Source organism: Mustela lutreola, chromosome 5, assembly GCF_030435805.1.
Source record: "Mustela lutreola isolate mMusLut2 chromosome 5, mMusLut2.pri, whole genome shotgun sequence".
In the NCBI taxonomy this organism is placed as follows: domain Eukaryota; kingdom Metazoa; phylum Chordata; class Mammalia; order Carnivora; family Mustelidae; genus Mustela; species Mustela lutreola.
In genome coordinates this window covers 42,496,401-42,516,878 of record NC_081294.1, presented here as the reverse complement: position 1 = coordinate 42,516,878, position 20,478 = coordinate 42,496,401, and the positions used below count along the sequence as shown (strand labels likewise).

General features: G+C 38.6%; 1 protein-coding gene across 2 annotated transcripts in view; it reads left to right on the top strand.

Moving 5' to 3' along the window:
- Positions 1 to 19,249, top strand: part of DCTN4 (dynactin subunit 4) — a 30,322-nt gene extending 11,073 nt beyond the window's left edge. The window contains exons 4-14 of one of the 2 annotated variants that reach the window (XM_059174059.1): positions 1,200 to 1,243; positions 2,442 to 2,549; positions 3,651 to 3,671; positions 4,082 to 4,155; positions 4,382 to 4,494; positions 4,829 to 4,938; positions 9,229 to 9,302; positions 11,248 to 11,302; positions 12,352 to 12,459; positions 14,093 to 14,190; positions 16,649 to 19,249. In XM_059174059.1, the coding sequence (XP_059030042.1) occupies positions 1,200 to 1,243; positions 2,442 to 2,549; positions 3,651 to 3,671; positions 4,082 to 4,155; positions 4,382 to 4,494; positions 4,829 to 4,938; positions 9,229 to 9,302; positions 11,248 to 11,302; positions 12,352 to 12,459; positions 14,093 to 14,190; positions 16,649 to 16,862 (1,019 nt within the window). In that variant the 3' untranslated portion in view covers positions 16,863 to 19,249. The remainder of the gene's footprint in view (positions 1 to 1,199; positions 1,244 to 2,441; positions 2,550 to 3,650; positions 3,672 to 4,081; positions 4,156 to 4,381; positions 4,495 to 4,828; positions 4,939 to 9,228; positions 9,303 to 11,247; positions 11,303 to 12,351; positions 12,460 to 14,092; positions 14,191 to 16,648) is intronic. The other variant, XM_059174060.1, reaches the window with a different exon arrangement.
- Positions 19,250 to 20,478: the final 1,229 nt, after the last annotated feature.

Sequence of the window (20,478 nt, the reverse complement as noted above, 5' to 3'; positions counted from 1 at the left end):
CTGGAGCAGTAACCACCCCAGTCCTGTGTTTATCGGTGTCTGGTGTCCATGCATGCATGTAGCCACTAACATGTTTTTTTCAATATGAAACACATGGAAACACACCGTATATGTATCCTGCTACAACTTTTCTCTCTTAGCATTCTGCTCCTAGTACAGAGCTGATTTATGCATAAGAGTAGACTATCCGTTGCTCCAGAGCCTTGGCTGCTGTAGTGTTGTGGGATTTACTTCATTTTTCCAGACTGATGGTTGTAAAACTGTATCTCATTGTAGTTTACTTTTCCCCTTTTTTGAGGGTTAGCTTTATTGAGATATACAGTTGACCCTTGAACAATGCAAAGGTTAAAGTGTTGACCCCCAACTGTGGGGAATCTGCATGACTTTTTGACTCCCCAAAAACCTAACTACTAATAGCTTACTGTTGACTGGAAGCCTCCCTGATAACATAAACAGTTGATGAACAACACATACTTTGTAAGTTGTATGTATTGTATCTATATAGTCTTGTAATATAGTAAACTAGAAAAAATTAAAAATGCAGCTACAGTGCTATATTGTATTTGTTGAAAAATATCCACATATATGTGGAAGCTCACAGTTCAAACCCATGTTTTTCAGGACTCAGCTGTATTTGTCATGGTTTTACTTTTAGCTTTCTGGAATAACCTTTTCCATTGTGATTTGTGCTGTTTGTTTCTTACATAAGAAATTCTCTGAATCAAGGTCATAGAACATAGAAATTGCAGTGTTACAGATAAGAGCAGGGTCTTAAGAGTCAGGCTGCTTGAGTTTGAATCCCAGCTTTACCACTTAACTATCTGTGAGACAAGTTATCTTTGGGCAAGCTATTTAACTTCTCTGAGCCTCAGTTTCATTTGTAAAGTGAGACTAATAAGAAGAATCCCCATGTCAGACAGTTATTACATAAAATGAAATGTAATACATTTCAGATGCTTGTCACAGAAGCTATGCATGTCTTAGTTGTGGTGGTGGGGCTGTTATCTTTGTCACCCTCATTATTTTTAATGAAAATTTCATTGTGAGTGCTCTGGTCTATATAACTCATAGGACTCTTTCTTGGAAGTTCTGTGATTTTGTGTTTTTAAATTTCATTTTGTGGCCTGCAGATGAACTGTTTTTATGAAAATAAAAATATCAAGTTATGAAAATTTGTTTAATGCCCCTTTATTTTGCAGCTAGCGGTGGTTGGCAGGAACCTGAAAATCCTCACACGCAACGGGTAAGTAAAGCGTCATCAGAGAGAGGATGAACTAAGAAGAGATGGAGAAAAAGACTGATGATCTTCCATTTTATTCATGGATATGGCATATGCTTAGAAATCTGTGATGTTATTTTGGTGTCTGTTTCACACAGAAAGTGCTTCTCATAAGACATTAAATCACAATGGCTGTATTTTCTAGTCTGGCTTAAGTTGATAGAGAAACCTAGTTGTAGCTTTAGTTCTGTAGTCAGGCTGTGACTCAGAAAAAGAAAACAGTATGTGTTTATTTTTGGTGAAATAAAAAGTTATAAAATAATATATTTTTCCCCTATATGAAAAATACTTTTTTCAGACATAAAAAAGCTATGTATCTATACACAGGGTTTTTGTTTTAATGTGTGCAAAGTGTAATCACATACCCATATGTGTAAGTGTGTAAGAAAGATACCTAAGCTAATAATTGCAGATACCTTTATGAGGGGAAGAGTGACTTGGGCACAAGAGATAAAAGAGAAGTTTTGCTTTGTTTAATGTTGTTCTAAGTTTTCACAGTTAACAGGTATTACTTTTAGGATTAGGATATATTTTAAAAATGAAAACAAATGAGTGGGGGAGAAGACACAGTACAAAATGTTACATTCTTAGAAATAGATAGACCTGGGGCACCTGGGTGGCTCAGTGGGTTAAAGCCTCTGCCTTCAGCTCGGGTCATGATCCCAGGGTCCTGGGATCGAGCCCCACATAGGGCTCTCTGCTCAGCAGGGAGCCTGCTTCCTCCTCTCTCTCTGCCTGCTTCTCTGCCTACTTGTGATCTCTGTCAAAAAAATAAATGAAATCTTTAAAAAAGAAAGAAAGAAAGAAATAGACCTGTGGCCATACAGAAAAAATGGGAGTAGTTGTAGGGCAAAATAAGTAATGAAGTAAAAGGAAATGAAAAAGTAAAAAGTAAAAGTGAAGTAAAACAAGAGGGCATGAAATTTCCTAGCCTTTACATTACCCATTTCTTCCCATTGTTAAACTTAAAGTTTCCATTTTAATTCTGAAATTATACAGAGAAATGTAATGAAAAGAAATTCTTTTTGAGGAAAAGGGCAAAATTGCCCACTGTAGTAGTTTGCCTTCTCTGTTCGTGTCCAGTAAGTGTCATCGCTTACTTTTTCATACTTCCTGTTAGCTTCCTCACGAAAACAGTTACTGTGTCTTCAATGTCTTACAGATGAACAAACTGATTGAATATTACCAGCAGCTTGCTCAGAAGGAGAAGGTTGAACGAGATCGCAAGAAACTGGCACGGCGTAGAAACTATATGCCTTTGGCTTTTTCGGTGAGGACTTGGTACAAAAAGGAGTGTGCAGTTCATTGTTCACAAGGCCTGTGTGTCTTGAGAACAGTGACCATTTCAGAAGGTGGCCACTGACCTTAGATTTCTGAATGATGGGTAGCAGAGAAAGGTTTCTCAAATCATAGGTAGTTAAGTCCAGCGGTTAGGCTTTTGCCATATCATTCACTCTATTTGAGTTCTTTGAGTTTTAAGGACATTTGTGTTCCTTTTTCTATCACTGCCCTCTCTCTTCTGATTATTCCCCAGGGCTAGTGTTTAATTTTGTAGATAAAACTACAGAGGAAGAGAGGCAAGTGTTAGATTTTATTTCATATTAGACAGGTAGGCCACCTTTGATATCCTATAGTAATGGGTTCCCAGCTCAAATTATTGTTTCTGGTACCTTCCTGTAGTTTTCCAGTGTGAAGAACACTGACTCTTACACAGTGCATTTTGCATGGTTAAATAAATAGTAATACATGCCAGTGTCATTGATAGGAATTCTTCACAGAAGTCATTGACTACAGTCTGTGTGCTATCCAGAAGCAAAACATGAGGATATGGAGCTTTTGTTATTGTCCCCTACGTTTTATTTGCTCTCGTAGAACAATTTCTTTTCTGTATGCTTGCTTGGGATCGAGCAGGTTGACATTGAATAAATAACATTGATTGAAGGACAGTGGTTTGTCAGGCACTATTCTAATAAGAACTTTTCACATATTTCACACAACAATCCTGTAGTGTAGATTGACAGCTGAGGAAATGTAACTTGTCATACTGCTTCTGTATGAGAATTAGTTAAGCCATTGAATCCCTAAGGATTGGTGGGGTCCATATAAAAATATTTAGTTTAGAACAAAATAAAACATTAAGACATGCAAAGCATCTACATTACCAGAGACTTTAATGAAGTCTAAATGAAATTTTCAGAATAGCCTGGTGGTAGAATCAGCATATGCCCTAGTGTATGTAGGAGAGGAGTTTGAATTAAAGGCATTATTCTTCCAGCTTCCCTTATAACCTGCCTGCTGTATGAGTTTGCTTCTGTCTTATGCTGCATTTTTTTGTCTCTGTTGCGACCTGCTGCTATTTGGGGGCCTACAGCAACACACTATTCATGTAGTGGTAAGTTCTCTTTTATGATTCTTGCTAACCCTGAAGAAGTTAGCAGATGATCGCTGGTGTTCCAAGAAGACATTCATCATTTGCCATAGACACTTCACATAGTTCTGGTCTAAGTCATAGCTTAGATATTTTTAGATATTTGTGATTTTTAAAAAAATCATTTAGTTCAGTTTTACTCTACTAATGTAGTTTTAGTTTCCATGTTTGGTGCGTTTGCTAATTATTTTAAAAATAAGATGATGTGGGGCTACAAATTACTTTCTTTAAAAGGAGCTTTCAAATTAGCTTTTTTTTTTTTTTTTTGCTTATTTCCCTGAGCTTCTCATGCTGGCCCACCCAAAAGTCTTTCTTGTGGTAAATAGGATATATAAATGTAGTATTTGTAATTGGAATTTCTGAACTCTTTTTAGGACAAATATGGTCTTGGAACCAGGCTTCAGCGACCACGAGCTGGTGCAACCATCAGTACCCTTGCCGGACTGTCGTAAGTTTGGACATTAAATGACTTTGAGGAGAAAAGCGGGTATCCAAATGAATTAGAAGAATGTGACATAAAACACTTGCTACTGGGGAAGAAGATTGTCATGCTTAGAAAACACCCCAACAGAGAAAGAATGTTCTGCAATAGAAGAATACTTTAGTTACTGATATTATAGACTTTGAAGGCGATCAGATGGACCTTTGAGAAATTAGTGTTTTTTATCTTTTAGCCTTAAAGAAGGAGAGGACCAGAAAGAGATAAAGATTGAGCCAGCTCAGGCTGTAGACGAAGTGGAACCTCTACCTGAAGATTACTATACAAGACCAGTAAATTTAACAGAGGGTAATATTTTACGTTTTTTCCCCTTGGTTTCTATTTTACACCTAATTCTGCTTTTGTTACCAATATGCCCTGAGTTTTGAGATTTTTGATGGCGTCATGGTTGTTAGTAGTAACATAAATCCAGTAACAAATGAAATAGATATAATCACTTGAAGAACTTTAAAATGTCAGGTTTCTCTGTCATAGTTTTTTGAAGAACTATTCACAAAGGAAGTGTTGTTTCATGTGTTGGAAGGACTGTTCACAAAGGAAGTGTTGTTTCAAGTGTTATCTCATAAGTCTAATTTTGAGTGAGTCATTGTAAACTAAGCCTGGTTTCTGCCTTTCATGCTAGTGACCACCCTTCAGCAGCGCCTCTTGCAGCCTGACTTCCAGCCAGTCTGTGCTTCACAGCTCTATCCTCGTCACAAACATCTTCTGATCAAACGGTCCCTGCGCTGTCGGGTAATTACTCCATTCTGTAGAGTTGCCGTTTGTACCAGAGAAAAGCAGGAATGAAATAAACATTGATATCTGGCCAATGTCGAAACTTCCAGAATGTAATAAATATAAAATATGCTTATAGAGAATGTACTTGGGTATCCAGGTACCATTTTAAATGCTTTCAAGATAAAAATCCTTACAACTATGAGATGTAGGTACTGTTGTTACCCCTGTTCTACACATGTGGAAAATGAGGTACCTGAAGGTCAATAAATTCATAGCACTAACCCCTAGAAGAGTAGTGAAAGAATGTATGACTTTCAGGCTGATAGAGAGGCAACAAAGAGGAGTAATAAAATAATTTAAAAGAAAGGAATAAAGAAGAAACATCAGCAAAATCCAGCCTCTATGAATTTATAAAACCGATAACTGAATTTCTTCAATAAATACATTGTAGAAGAAAACCAAAAGAACATGGAAAAGAAACCTTGTAGATCAAAACAGCAATACAGAACTTCCTCAGCTTGATAAAAGCCATGTACAAAAAGAACAGAGGGAAAAGAGCATAAAACTGGTGGTTCAAATAGAAAGCATGTAATGAGATAGATTTACAGCCAAATATTTCAGTATTTATATAAATGCCAGTGAAGTAAATGCTTCTGTTAAAAGACTAATAAGAAAACCAACAAAATGCCTGCCCATTCTATGCTAATCACAAGAAACAGAATTCAGAAAGATTGGAAGTGAAGATAAATGGGAAAGCTGGATTGTATAAATAATAAATTTTTAAATGGAGGGATAATTCATAAAGGAAGAAATAATTCACAAAGAGGATGTAACAGTTCTAAAATTATATGCACTGAATAATGTAGACTCAAAATACCAAAACATTGGAGAAAACTACATTGTTTTAGACATGATTTGGGGAAATTAAACATGCTTCGCTTAGTAACCAAGAGAACAAACATGTACCCAGTTATCTGCAGAATATGCATTCTTTCCAAGTATACACAGTACACTTATAAAAATTAACTGTATACTGGTCATAAAGTCAGTCCCAACCTTTTTCTTTTTTTTTCTTTTAAAGATTTTATTTATTTATTTGACAGATAGAGATCACAAGTAGGCAGAGAGGCAGGCAGAGAGAGGGGGAAGCAGGCTCCCTGCCGAGCAGAGAGCCCAATGTGGAACTCCATCCCAGGACCCTGGGATCATGACCCGAGCCGAAGGCAGAGGCTTTAACCCACTGAGCCACCCAGACACCCCTCAACATTTTTCAAAAGATGGTATTATTAGAATTTATTATTTGATCAGAGTGCAATTAAATTAGGAATTAGTCATTCCTGTAGAGGAAAACTTATAGGACACAGCTAAGGCCATGCCTAGAAGTAAACCTGTATATTAGAAAGGAAGAAATAAAAGATGAGTGATTTCAGCAGACATTTCAAGAAGTTAGAAAAAGAATAGCAAAGTAAGCACAAGGAAACATGAAGGAAGAGGATACTAATGAGTTAAGAACCACTGTAAAGGGGCGGCTCAGTGGGTTAAAGTCTCTGCCTTCGGCCTAGATCATGATCCCAGGGCCCTGGGATCGAGCCCCATATCGGGCTCTCTGCTCGGCATGGAGCCTGCTTCCTCCTCTCTCTCTGCCTGCTTCTCTGCCTACTTGTGATCTCTGTCGGTCAAATAAATAAATAAAATCTTAAAAAAAAAAAAAGAACAACAGAAAACCACTGTGAAATATAAAAAAGCAATACAACAGGGGCGCCTGGGTGGCTCAGTGGGTTAGGCCGCTGCCTTCAGCTCAGGTCATGATCTCAGGGTCCTGGGATCAAGTCCCGCATCAGGCTCTCTGCTCAGCAGGGAGCCTGCTTCCCTCTCTCTCTCTGCCTGCCTCTCCGACTACTTGTGATTTCTCTCTGTCAAATAAATAAATAAAATCTTTAAAAAAAAAAAAAAGCAATACAACAAAAAGTTGATTCCTTTAAGGAGATTAATGATAGTAAATTTTAATATGTAAATTCATAAGACGTTATACAAGATTCACGTTGGCTGTACAATTCACCAGATTTATCAAAAGTAAATAAGCAGTTTCCTATTGATCCATGTATTTCAGGGTAGGTGGACTTCCACAAATACAAAATGTGCAGATTATGGTATATCCATGAAGTGAGTACTATAACTCTAAAAAGGAATGTACTAATATGGGATATATTTTTAAATGCAAAAAGTAGGGTGTGTGGCAAGTACACAACTTTTTGTGTAAGGAAGGGAGGGCAGGAAGGAAAACAAGTATGTGTGTGTATAAACAAAAATTTTTTTTGATATGCATTTATATAGGTTAACAGACTTGGAACGGAGTAGAGAAAGTAGAAACAGACTAATGGGTGAGAGAAAACTTGGTATTTACCAAATACAGCATTGCATATCACTGGGGAAAGAATAGCCTGTTAGATTTTCCTAGGTCAAATAATTACATGAAAATAAAATTGGGTCTCTGTCTCACACCATTCACAAAAGTCAATTTCAGGAACATTAGAAACTTCATTTTTTTTTTTAAGGTAATTTTTATTTATTAGAGAAGAGTGCATGAGCCCCAGAGATGGGCAGAGGGAGAAGCAGAACTTCACTGACCAGGGAGCCTGATGCTAGTTCAGTCCCAGGACGTTGAGATTGTGACCTGAGCTGAAAGCAGATGCTTAACTGACTGAGCCACCCAGGTGCCCTGGAACATTAGAAACATGAATGAGCAAATATGAAGAGCAAAACTTCTAGAAGGAGACAGGAAAATCTTTGACTTTTGGGTAGGGAGTATTCCATAAATAAGGCAAATCAGCACAAACTGTAGAGGAATCAATGCTATATATTTGACACAGTGAAACTTGTACCTGCACTCCAAAGGAAAGATAGGCCATAACCTGAGAAAAGTAATTTATAAGATATATAATTAAAGGATTAGTGTCCAGAACATGTAAAGAACTTAAGCAAATTAGTAAGGAAAACATACTCCAGTCAGTATATGAAGATCCAATAAATACTAACATATAAGTCACAGCAGAGGAAATCCCAATAGCCAATAAACATGAAAGATACTCCTACAGAAATCAGAGAAATGTCTGTTAAAACTGCAGTGAAATACCATTTGATAGTTAACCAGATTAGCAGAAGTTAACACATATGGGAAATGACTGATATGCAGGAATACTTACTCGTTGCTGCCTTTCTTATAGTAGCAAAATCATGGAAACGTCACAGATATCCATCAGTGTGGGTATAGTTGAATAAGGTACAGAAATGATTACAGTAAGATACAGAGATAGCTCTGTGTGTGCTGGTATAGAATTCTAAGATAGATAATGAAAAAAGTAAAGGGCCAAAGAGTATATAAAATACTCCCTTTTTTTGTTATTATAAAAAAGACAATGTGTGTATATACTTGTATGTGCACAGGCTATTAATGAGAAAACACAGATACTGGTAGGACTCTGGGGAGGAGGACAAGGGGACAAGTAATGGGTACCTTTACACGGTCCCTGTTTTGTACTGTTAAGAAATTTTTTAACCAAGTGTATGTAGTACCCATTAAAGAAAGTAAAAAATTGTTACTGTATTTTAAAGCATAGGATATGAAATCACACTACTTGGATTTAAATCCCAGCTTTGATTCTTTTTTTATTTTTTTTAAAGATTATTTATTTTAGAGCATGACAGCATGAGGTGGGGGGCAGCGGGAGAGAATCTCAGATAGACTCCCAGCTGAGCGTGGAGCCTAACTTGGGGCTCAGTCCCATGATCCAAAAATCATGACCTGAGCCTAAACCAAGAGTTCGATGCTCAGCTGACTGAGCCACCCAGGTGCCGACCCAGCTTTAATTCTTACTGGCTCTGTGGCGTTGGGTAAGATGACTTTACCCTTCTTGTGCCCCATTTTCATCATGTGTAAAATGGGGACAATAACAGTTTTGGTACCTACACTTACCTTACAAAGTCAGTGTCATGTTTAAATCCCCTTAAGGAGCATATGGTTCAGCACACTTAGTATGTACTCAGTATATGTTAGTTGTTGTTATTTCAGTAGTTATTAAGCACCGCAAAGGTATAGTATCTGTTAGATTCTTGCTTATGTCCAGAGAAGTCCAAAGCATCATCTTTTTTGCAAATTTTGGCAATCAGAACATGCGGTCTTATAGCAGAATAAAACAAAACAAAACTCAAGTCAGTGCTGTCCTTCTGAATTTAGTAGCTCTATGGATCCAGCAGAGTTTTCTTTCTTGTTTTCCTCTAATACATACTATAAATTTTTCTTTTTAGAAATGTGAACATAATTTGAGCAAGCCAGAATTTAATCCAACATCTATCAAATTCAAAATCCAGCTGGTTGCTGTGTGAGTATTTTGGGATCAGTGTTTTTAGTTATTGTTCTTTAACTTTTTTCAACAAAATGTATTTACTCTGGGATTAAAAAAAAAAGAAAGAAAGAAAAACTTCATCAGAATTATCTTGCTGTTTTTTCTGGTTAGGTTTCAAGTTCTATACCATGAACTTTAAAACAAATTACCTAGAATCAAGGGTGTTTGCATCAGGGACACAGTGATGGTATGGTCTCTGGGTGGTGATTATTAATTAGTTACTGGACAGAGAGACACTGGTCATTGATTGCAAGTTAAAATGTACCTAGTTTTGATAATGATCCAAGATATTAAGTAAAAAAAATAACCAAGTAGAACAAATCAAAGAGGATCCCTGCAACAGTGTTCATTGAGTGGGATAAAAGTAATTATTAGTGTTAATTCACTGGGACTTGTCAATAGAAGGGAATTTTGTGAATGAAAACTAGTTATCAAAAATATTTTGAAAAATTAGGAAAATACTGTCTTGACTTCAGGGCAAGAAATGCTTAGAGGGAACTAGTAAGGCAGGATACCCAGAAACAGCTAAAGAAGAAAATAGCCGACCCTTAGCAAAAAAAAATAAATTGTAAAAAAAAAAAAAATCTACATATATTTTTACATTTATATATTTGACAGCAGAATCCTGAGACAGACAATAGAGCAGGAAAGAATATTTGCTACTCCATGACAGATAAAAATTTAATGTCCCTGGAAGACAGAATTCCCACATATTGGAAAGATGAAAATGTGAGTGGGACAAAAGGATTTGAACGGGCAGTTTATAGAAGAGGAATTTCAAATGGTCAGTGAATACATGGAAAGATGCTGAAACTTGATAGGAAAAGTTTAAAATAATACAGAGCATTTAGTGCTTGTTGAGCATGTGGGGAAATGTATTTGCATACTTTGTTGGTAGGTTTGTGGATTGCTAGAGTCTTTTTGGAGAGTGATCTGGAATGTCAAGACAAAGTTACATAGACTAAACCAGCAGTACCATCTCAGGAATCTATTCTGTTGAAACAAAACCACCAGTATCTAAAGATACATATGTAAGATGTGTATTGTACCATCTTAATGGCAAAAAGCTAAAAACAATTTCAGTGTCAGACTGATTAACCATTAACAAATAGTTGATTAAATTGCAGTACACTGAGGTTGTAGAATATTCTGCAGCAATTAAAAATAAGTCCTTCCAGCAGTCAAGAATGTCGAGAAATGCTGGTCTGTTGTCTTTGGAGGAAAGAAAAGGTACACAAACACTAAGCTGAGATTTGACCCTGGGTGATTTTGAGTTCAGACTAAGCACATGTGAGTACAGTATTCTGTTGTCTTTCTTGGGCAGCGAAACAGTGGTTAAGGGGAAGGACCCTGGCGCTACACTGCCTGAGTTTGAATTCTGACCATTCACCAAGTTACTTCTTCCAAGCTTAGTTTTTTCATCTCTGTAACGGGGGTGATGGTAATAACACCTCTGTCATGCAGTCACAGTGGAGATTAAGTTAAAGTGTTTAAAACATTGCCTAGCACACAGTGCTTTATGAAAGTATTTGATAAGTTTGTGGTAGTGTGTTTCAACCTCTGCAGTGTGTTACTAAGTCAGTTTTGGGTCCTATAACCAGTTGCCTTTTAGATTTACAGAAATGAATTAATAAAATCTCAAAAAAATATATCTAACAAATACATAAGGAAGATATCTACCATGATGCACACAGATATATAGGCTCTATGTAGAAGTGTACATACAATTTCAGAAAGAACTCAGCCGTTGGTTTCATAAGTCTTAAATTCTTAATTATGATGGTATGATTCTTTGAAATTCTTTTTCTCTGACATGTTCTGATTAACTTGAAGAAATCTTCGCTGAAATCGCTTGAAAGGAAAGTAACAATGATTTTAAGAGACTTCAATGGACATTAATATATTTTTTATTCACACATAGCAATTATATCCCAGAAGTGAGAATCATGTCAATTCCCAACCTTCGCTACATGAAGGTTAGTACTTTGCTTATTAGCAGGAAGATAAAGAACTGATAAGAAATGTGTGTGTGTGTGTGTGTGTGTGTGTGTGTGTGCGCGCGCACGGGTGTGTGTGTGTTTGCGGCTATGTGTATGTAGCATGAGATTCAGGAGCAAGGGAAAGAAAAGAAAGTTTGAAGTCATAAAGGGATTGGGATTTTTAACTTCTTTAAGCTGGGATTCTTGGCAACAGCATCTTTGACATACGGTTAGAAGGAGCAGCATGTAGATTATGTAAAGATGAACTCATGGGTGGGGAAAGAAGGAAGATGTTTTATCCCACAGACATCTTTAGCTCTTCTCCAGCAGGAGACTCTCCACATCCCATGTGTGTGCGTGTATCAGATACGAGGAATCAACGGGATTTCTTTACCACAGCCCCTCTCTTCTTTGAGTTCCTTATCTATGCCTCCTCACCCCCACCATGAGTGTAGAATATTCTGCAACAGCCCCTTTTGTTCTTTCCTTTCATGCTGCTTATGGAGTCCACGTTCATCTGAAAGATTTTGCTAACCTCAAGAAAGTACCAAACAAGGGCAAATTATGGGACAAGAAGTCTTAAAAGTCTTTTAGAGTCCTGATGATTTTTTTTTTCTCTGTCTGGCTATCCTGTGGCTCTCATGCTTTAGGAGGACTTTGAGACTAAGCAGACTTAAGTTGTTGCTAAGGAGTCCTTAAGTGGAGGACTGGATGGAGCAAGAGTTGTAAACTTTAATCACTTAGATAATGTACATTCCTCAGAACTTCTGAGTCTAGTACCTGGCCCTTTCTATAGGATCTGCCATATTTCCTCATGTAATTTAAGGAACTCCATGGCATATATAGCCTAATATAAATTAGTAGAATAGGAATCTGCAAGCACTTTGAGAATGTAGTGATGTAGAGGTGGATGTTACTGCTCGGGAATAATGGGGGGCAGGGGCAGGAGGTGACGATTTTGTGAAATGCGTGGTACAGCAACTAAGAAAGTGGACCTAGGTGGCAGTAGTAGAACATGTCTGAGAGAGGCTTGTTCTCTTCCCCAGGAGAGCCAGGTCCTCCTGACGCTTACGAATCCAGTGGAGAACCTCACCCACGTGACGCTGCTGGAGTGCGAGGAGGGGGACCCAGATGACATCAACAGCACTGCTAAGGTAGGAGCATTTTGAGGGACCGTGACTTTTCCTCGAGGGGCCTTTTGACCTAGCTTAAAGGACTCCACACTGTCTTCCATTTCCACATTCAAGCAATCGTCAGTTTCTTTTGATTTCACCTCCCAAATTTATTTTTTTTTTAAGATTTTATTTATTTATTCATGAGAGACAGAAGGAGAAAAAGAGAGAGAGAGAGGCAGAGGCAGAGGGAAAAGCAGGCTCCCCACTGATCAATGAGCCCGAAACTGTCCCAGGACCCTGGGATTATGACCTGAGCCAAAGGCAGTGTTTAACCAACTAAGCCACGCAGTCACCCCTGTGTTTGTTGTTGTTGTTTTGCTTTGTTTTTCGTTTTATTTTATGCACAATCACACTGCCACTGCCCTGTTTGAAGATCTCATCCTTTCTTACCTGTACTGTGCCAGTAATGTCCTTGCTGACCTGTTCGGAATCCACCCCCACTGTCATTCCAGCCTGTCATCTGTCTTGCTTCCAAAGTGATCTTTCTAAAATCTAACTCTGATAATGGCAGACTGATCATTTGGCATCCCTCTGACTTAGGGAGAAAATCCAAATTCCTCACATAGCGTAATCAGTTCTCAGTGGTCCCCCCCCATCTGATCTTCCAGATTGACCTTTCCCCAAATCCCCAAATCTAGCATTCTCTAAATTCTACATACTAATGCATATCCTCCAAGCCGATGCGGTGGGAATTGCAGCTGCTTTTCTTCTAGCTCGAGTGCCATTTCCTGACATATATACCCGCATCTCTCTGTCTGACTCCTGCTCAGACCTCAAGACCCTAGGAAATAACATACCCTTCTAAATGCTGGTATGCTTCCGCTAGATGCCCTCCACTTACATACACTATACATAGCACTAAATATTAAAATAGGTGATTTTGACTTTCTATAAATGTTAATTGAATGAACAAAATGTGACTTTTTTTCATTTTGTTACTTGGTGATTCATCTAGTATTTGAAATTTTAGATCAAGAACTTTACTCAATGGGTAATCTATTATTGACTCATAATTCAGCATGATACAACAAAAATTGATAGAAGTGATTCCTATATCTTTAATTAGCTATTATTGAAAAAATACTTATTAGTAGGAAATTTCTTTATCTCCTTTTTCTTTTTTCCTTCTGCTTTTTAATGATTTCACTTATTAGCATCACTTTCAAAGAGCGATGACACTCATCTGTCCTTGCTCTTTTTAGTACACTAATAATCTGTTTCTGTGAGACAGAAATAAGTGCCTGATGTGTACCCCAGTTTGTAGACTTGCTATCTTTCTCTTTATACCTCCCATCCTCATTCGTACCCATAATTACAAATGCGGTTGACATCATTACCTGCTAATCTCTGACATAGCAAAGTTGAGGCCTAGTTACAACATAAGGCTTAGTCTGAAGACTGCTGCTTAACTGTTCTTTGTTCTTGTACTTTTACTAGAAATGTCTGTGTTCCTAACAGTTTTTAAACTCTGTATAAGTGAAGTAATACTCTGTTTCCTGAAACTTCCTTCTGTATGTTTAGGATGGTATACCACTGTGTCATATATTGTGGAGTGAATGTCCTGCAACAGACTGACCCATTCTGAGGCAGCCCTCTCTCTTTTACTCTGCAGGTGGTGGTGCCTCCCAAAGAGCTCGTCCTAGCTGGCAAGGATGCAGCAGCGGAGTATGATGAGTTGGCAGAACCCCAGGACTTTCAGGACGATCCTGAGTGAGTGAGCACTTAGTGACCCCCTCCCCCAACATAGTACAGTTAGCTAATGTAGGAGGTCCACTTACAGACCCCAGTTTTTTTAATCTTGATTTTTTAAGGTGATTTTTTTCTTTGTTTATAAAAAAAATTACTGTAGAAATTTGCAGAATATATATATGAAACCATGAAGAAGGAAAATAAAATCCCACTGCCAGAGATGAGCACTGATAACATTTTGGTCTTTGTCCTTCTGTGTATTTCTTCCATCATTGGGATCATTCTGTAAGCAGTTTCTAATCTTTGTTTCCATTTAAGTAGCAAATATTTTCCCCTGTTAATTAAAAATTTCAAGTGCATTGTTTTTAATAGTTACAAGATACAGTATTCTCTTCTATAGTTTTATCATTAGATTTCTCCACATACCCTCCCCACCTGCCCTTTGAGTAATAGATTTGACTCTGTCTTACCTAAAACTGAGAAATAAAAAGCCAAACCTTTGCCTGGATGAGGATACATCAGTTAGGATACAGTCTAAAACTGCAACAGGTATTGTCCCTTCCTGGGTGAAGAACCATTGCTGGAGTGAGGCCCACAGGAACACCCCCCCCCCACACACACACACACAGACACACATATACACAAACACAGAGGCAGCTCATAGGCAGGAGCAAGCCACTTCCCCCTCCAGGTTTCTAGGCTCCGTTAGAACCCCTCCATTGGACATGAACCTGACAGGGAGCCAGCCTACAAAGCAGAGAGACATGGGTGGCAGAATCCTGTGTCACAAAGCAAGATGCAGAAGGTAGACTTGGAGCTGAAAAGAACAGCTTCATATGCTGGCACAAGGAGCATGTAAGGTGTTGGGTTTTTTTTTTAAGATTTTTATTTATTTGACAGATCACAGTAGGCAGGCAGAGAGAGAGTGGGAAACAGGCTCTCCACTGAGCAGAGAGCCCGATGTGGGGCTCGATCCCAGGAGCCTGAGATCATGACCTGAGCTAAAGGCAGAGGCTTAACCCACTGAGCCACCCAGGCACTCCACATATAAGGTTTTTTTAACGAATGATCCAAACTCCCTCAGCAAGAATTAGAAGGAATAACATGGGATGACTGGGAAAAATAAAGGGCAAAGATGAGTTTAGCACCATGATTGGCAAACTTGAGTTGACTTTGGAAAGCACCAGTGTTTTGTTTCATTCTGTAGAGTTCCAGTCCCCAGCCCAGAGATTCTCTCTGGAAGGTCTAGGGGTACACCAGAAATCTGCATTTTTTTTTTTTTTTAATTTTTAAATCTCCCCAGCTTTCAGTGGTTGCTTGGTAAATGAGGCTAGAAAGACACTTTTTCCTTCTTACTATTTTTAAATTTTAAAAGAAAACTTTTCTTTTTTAATGAATCCTACAAGGGTTTATTTACTACAGTACAAAATGTATTGAGTTAATACAATACAAAAGGCATTTTCTGTAATCATTGCTTTATGTGGATCCTTAAATGACATTAGTTAGATATAGAAATTTGTTAAGCCAAGGTCAGCTGCTGGAAAGATCATCTGAGATATCAAATTCTAGTCAGATTATATGATAGAGTAATAAAAAATTGAATTAATTATACTTCACATTGCACTTTTAGCACTTTCAGATAGTTAGAAATAAATACTATATGATACTCTGTAAATGTTTAAATCCAGTAACTTTTCTCGGAGTATCATTTGAATAGTAGATCAAATTCTGTTTCATTGCCCTTAGACTTTTTGTTTGAAGCTAAGTTATTAAAGCACAAACGTGAAGTGCACATCAGAGAAAGTCAAAACGGAAATATCAACTAAAGATTATTTTTCTATTCCAGAAATTTCTGATTTACAGAGCTTATTTATAAAAACACTACTTTTATAGTGTTCTAGAAGCTACTGTAAAGTTCTGAGTTAATATCAGTCTGTATCCTATAGAAACATTACCACATGCACACAAAGATCAACGTAAAGGGATATTCACAGCACCATTGTTTATGACAGGAAAATTGGCAATATTAGTATATACCAGTTATAGTAAACCTATAAGAAAATACTCTGCAGCCATTAAGTAGAATGGAGAAGATCTGTATATACCAGCATGGAAGAAAGGTATTTGTGATAAACTGAGTGGAAAAAACCAAGTTAACGAACAAGTAGTGTGTCCCTTTTGTGTTGGTGCAAACTCGTAGAAAAATACCTGGTAGGTTAAGAACCAAAGTGTTTGTAGTTTTTCTGTGTGCTAAAGGGGAAAATAAGGGAAGACTTAACTTTTTTCCAATTTGAATTTCAATTACATAGGACTGTATTTTACTTTTGTAATATTAAAAAGGTAGTTTGACATTTTGCTGAAAGAACTCTATTGCTAATAAACAAGATGATGGTAATAACTTGTCATTAGATAAAATATAAGTCTTCGTGGCTTGGCTGACTTGTGACCTACCCAACACTGTACTTACTTTTTTCCATAGCATTATAGCCTTCAGAAAGGCCAACAAAGTGGGCATTTTCATCAAAGTGACGCCACAGCGGGAGGAGGGCGAAGTGACCGTGTGCTTTAAGATGAAGCATGATTTTAAAAACCTGGCGGCCCCCATCCGCCCCATCGAAGAAAGTGACCAGGGCACAGAAGTCATCTGGCTCACCCAGCATGTGGAACTCAGCTTGGGCCCGCTTCTTCCTTAAAGGTGCCACTGGTGGGGCAAAGGACACCATGAACCCATGTTAACATGTGGAAGCCGCTGCTTCATTAAGCCTTGTTTGTAATAATGTACCCATGCGCTACTGAATCCTGTTCCTCAGAGGGTGGGGGCACTGGCAAGACATTAGGGACTCAGGCTAACTGCTGTTCCTCTTGCTCTCACTTCTGTTCATACTAGTAATCTGTCTCCCTCACTGAACCCTGCACGTCGAATAACAACAGCACAGTTCCCTCCCAAGAAAGGGGATGGCTGTTCTTTGGAGTGGCATTAGATTTGCCACCCGAGAAACTGACCATACTCTCTCCCAGTCTGACCTCAAAAAGGGTCACAGTCTCACAGATAAAATGATAACTGCAAGGCAGACCTGCTGTTAATGACCCAGTGCTGGTGTCAGTGTACCAGCTGCTCTCCGCATTCCATGTAGCTATAATCTAGCAGTCTAAACACATCCCTTCACCTGCCCCTGTGGCTCCCATCTTGCCGTGGTTTCCATTGGACAGAAAAATAGAATTGTCACCCTGTCTTTTGTTTCGTGGTGTTTGGCAAAACCTGTGAGATTCTTAAGGCACTCCAATTTGCCGTCTTCTGAGTAAATAGAGGATGCATATTTATCAGGTGCTCTTAAAATTTCTTTCTCATTAGAATATGGAACTTCTTTTAAGAATTGGAGAAGCAAGCTATCACATGCCATACCAAGGGGTTGCAAATTCCATTCACTTTTAAATGTTGCCACAATATCCAGGGGTTAATGCTGTCATCCGGAGGTATCCCTTCTGTGTTTTACTCCCTCCCCTTCCCATCTGCTCTGCCTCTTTAACTCAGTAAGTTCTAAATATTTGGGACCTGGAAAGAGGCCAAAGAAAACTTGGTAGACGAGTTCACTTCTGGAATGCAGAAAACATTTTAAAGGTCAGACTTTTAGCATGATCCAAACTAATATTCTTTCCATTGATTTGAAGGGGAAAATAGCAGTTACAATCTCTTGAATCCCAAACTGGGTATTAAGATAACCTTTTCCCATCCTGAGTTTAAAACATCTATCATAAGGTGTGTTGAATAAGACTGTTTTGATCGTAAAACACAAAATAGTTCAGCTAGTACCCCAGAATACTTGCCTGACAGCACACATGCTGTTTTCTTTTAGTATCCTGGAGCTGGCTTGCTAACCTTAATTTTCTGTGGCATTTTCTAAAATGAGACTTGACCAAGTAGACCACTGTCTGCACCACATTTTCTGTAAATGTATTATTAGCAAGCAACCAACACATTTTGGGGGAAAAGAGAAATTTCCTTTTTATCCTCGTTTTGTTTTTAAGTTCAAGCCTTTAGTGTAAAAAAAAAAAAAAAGAAATTAAGATATATAGTAATCTAGAATACAGGCAGGACATAGTAACTTATTAGCTCCCTTTGGAAGACAAAAATATTTAGTAAGCCTTTGAGAGAACACTAAATCCTACTCAAAATGTCAAGCTGACTTAATGAAACATTGTTTCACAGAGTAGTACATATGCTGCAGCATAAGAAGGAAATACACATATCTCTAATATTATGACAGTAATAAGTAAGGTTTAGCCTCTTAGGAGTTGGGGCAGGGGGTCATGTAAGGACAAATATGCAGACTAGAGAAATAGTTTTAATTTTTGGTGTCTTGGTTTTTATTTCACTACGTGCAAGAATCTGCTCTGAAGCCATGGCTCCATGCTTGCCCGTGGAGGACCTGGACGTCAGAGGAGAGAATGGCTTCCTGTGTTTACACATTTGCAGACTACGCACACTTGCATATTGTATGTTTACGGCATGTAGCTAGTGTTTGTTCCCCAAAGTAATAATGTTGAAGTAATGGCTCTCATCACCCCCATGTAACACAGAAACACAAAAACACTTTTGATCATAGAATTTTTTTTCCCTCAGAAGCCAAATTAATAACAGAGCCATTGTTTTACTGTTTCCTCAAGATAGTTCTCAGTGCAAGCCAGTATTCTGTGAATTAGTAGAAACGGTTCAACACCTGCAGGAGGTGAATTCAGAATCTATTTGTCGCTTTTTTATACTAGATCAGGTGCAGGATTGGCAGCGCACAGGCAGTGCACCACTGCTGGCGAGTGCAGTGTCGTTAGCACTAGAAGCTACAGTTTTGGAAACATAAAGCTAAGTTAATATGTATTTGTAGTTTGATTAGCCCACTGAGGTTTCTTTTGTTCAAAGTGCTTATAGGTGTAATGAGTTAAATAAATGTCACGTATATTTGTGAAGAAACCTTTTTGGTCCCTTTTGGGAATGAGAGGCACTCCTTAATCTTTATGAATTACAGGCCCCTGTTTTGCCTTATAGCTTAACTTAATGTAGTGAAATAAAGCAGACAAACCTTGAGTATGTCTTTCATTTGCTTTCATGAGGGCTGAATGGAATAGCATGGCTCAGAGTCAGAAGACTGGCTTGGAGGGAAGAGCGTTAGTAGGAGGGTCACTGGGGTATGCTGCCTCTTCTGTTTCTTTAAACGAACTAAACTGAAAGCCCCTATCGAGTTAGTTCACTGTAACAGAGGTCGGTGATGCTTGGGTTCCGTATAAACGTATTCACAGAACCATTATATAAATGTCATGTTGTTAGGTCCCCATCAGCTTTTACCCCAGGTCCATGCTCCCCAAGACATCTTTTCAGATAACCCAAAATGGCCCACCCCTTATTGGTAGCCCCTCCATCCCCTCCCCCTGTCCTCCTGGACCTCTTCCTTCCCTCCCAGTACTACAGATGAACTGCTGGCGCTCCTGTCTGACGCAGGCCCCACCACCGAGCGCAGCTGGTCTCATCCTCTCCTCTGTTCAAGGATGTCACTTACACAGTTCCCCCTCCGCTCTCCTGCATCTTTCCATCATGGTGCTAGGGTTTCTCTCAGCTTAGAAACTGACCTCACGTTCTTCTTTAGCTGATACCCCAGATCTCTACTCCCTTTACAGCGGAACTCCTTCAAAACCCTTGAGTTTCTTTCCTCCTGTTCTCACCTGAACCCATTCCACCCCAGCACATTACCGGAATTGCTCTCTTTAAGTTCTCCAAGATTCCACACTGTTAAAACACATGGCTGATTTTCAGTCCTTATCTCCTTAATCTTTCAGTAGCATCTGGCAGCTGATCTCTCCCTTCTTAAAAACCTTTCTTGACTTAGTTTCTGGAACAAAAGCCCCTGGTTTTGCTTCTATGTCAGTGACAACTTTTCTTCATAAGGAGTGTGCCAGATCTCATTTTCTTACACTTTTCTCTCTGCTTACTCACCGTGATCTCACTGTTTTCAGACCATCTATTCAATTTACATAGTGGGGTGCCTGGGTGGCTCAGTCAGTTACACGACCGACTCTCAGGTCAGGTCATGATCTCAGGGGCATGAGATCACGCCCAGTGCAGAGCCTGTTTAAGATTTCTTCCTCTACCCCTTCCCGAGTGCACTCTCTGTCTCTCCGAAAAATAAATTCACATACCAACTCTAGAATAGTCTCTGAAAGTTCAAAACCACAGTGGATGTTCTCACCACATCTGCCTTTCCTGCATTCTTCCTTAGCTAAATGGCAACTGTATCCTTTCAGTTGCTCACAACAAAAATC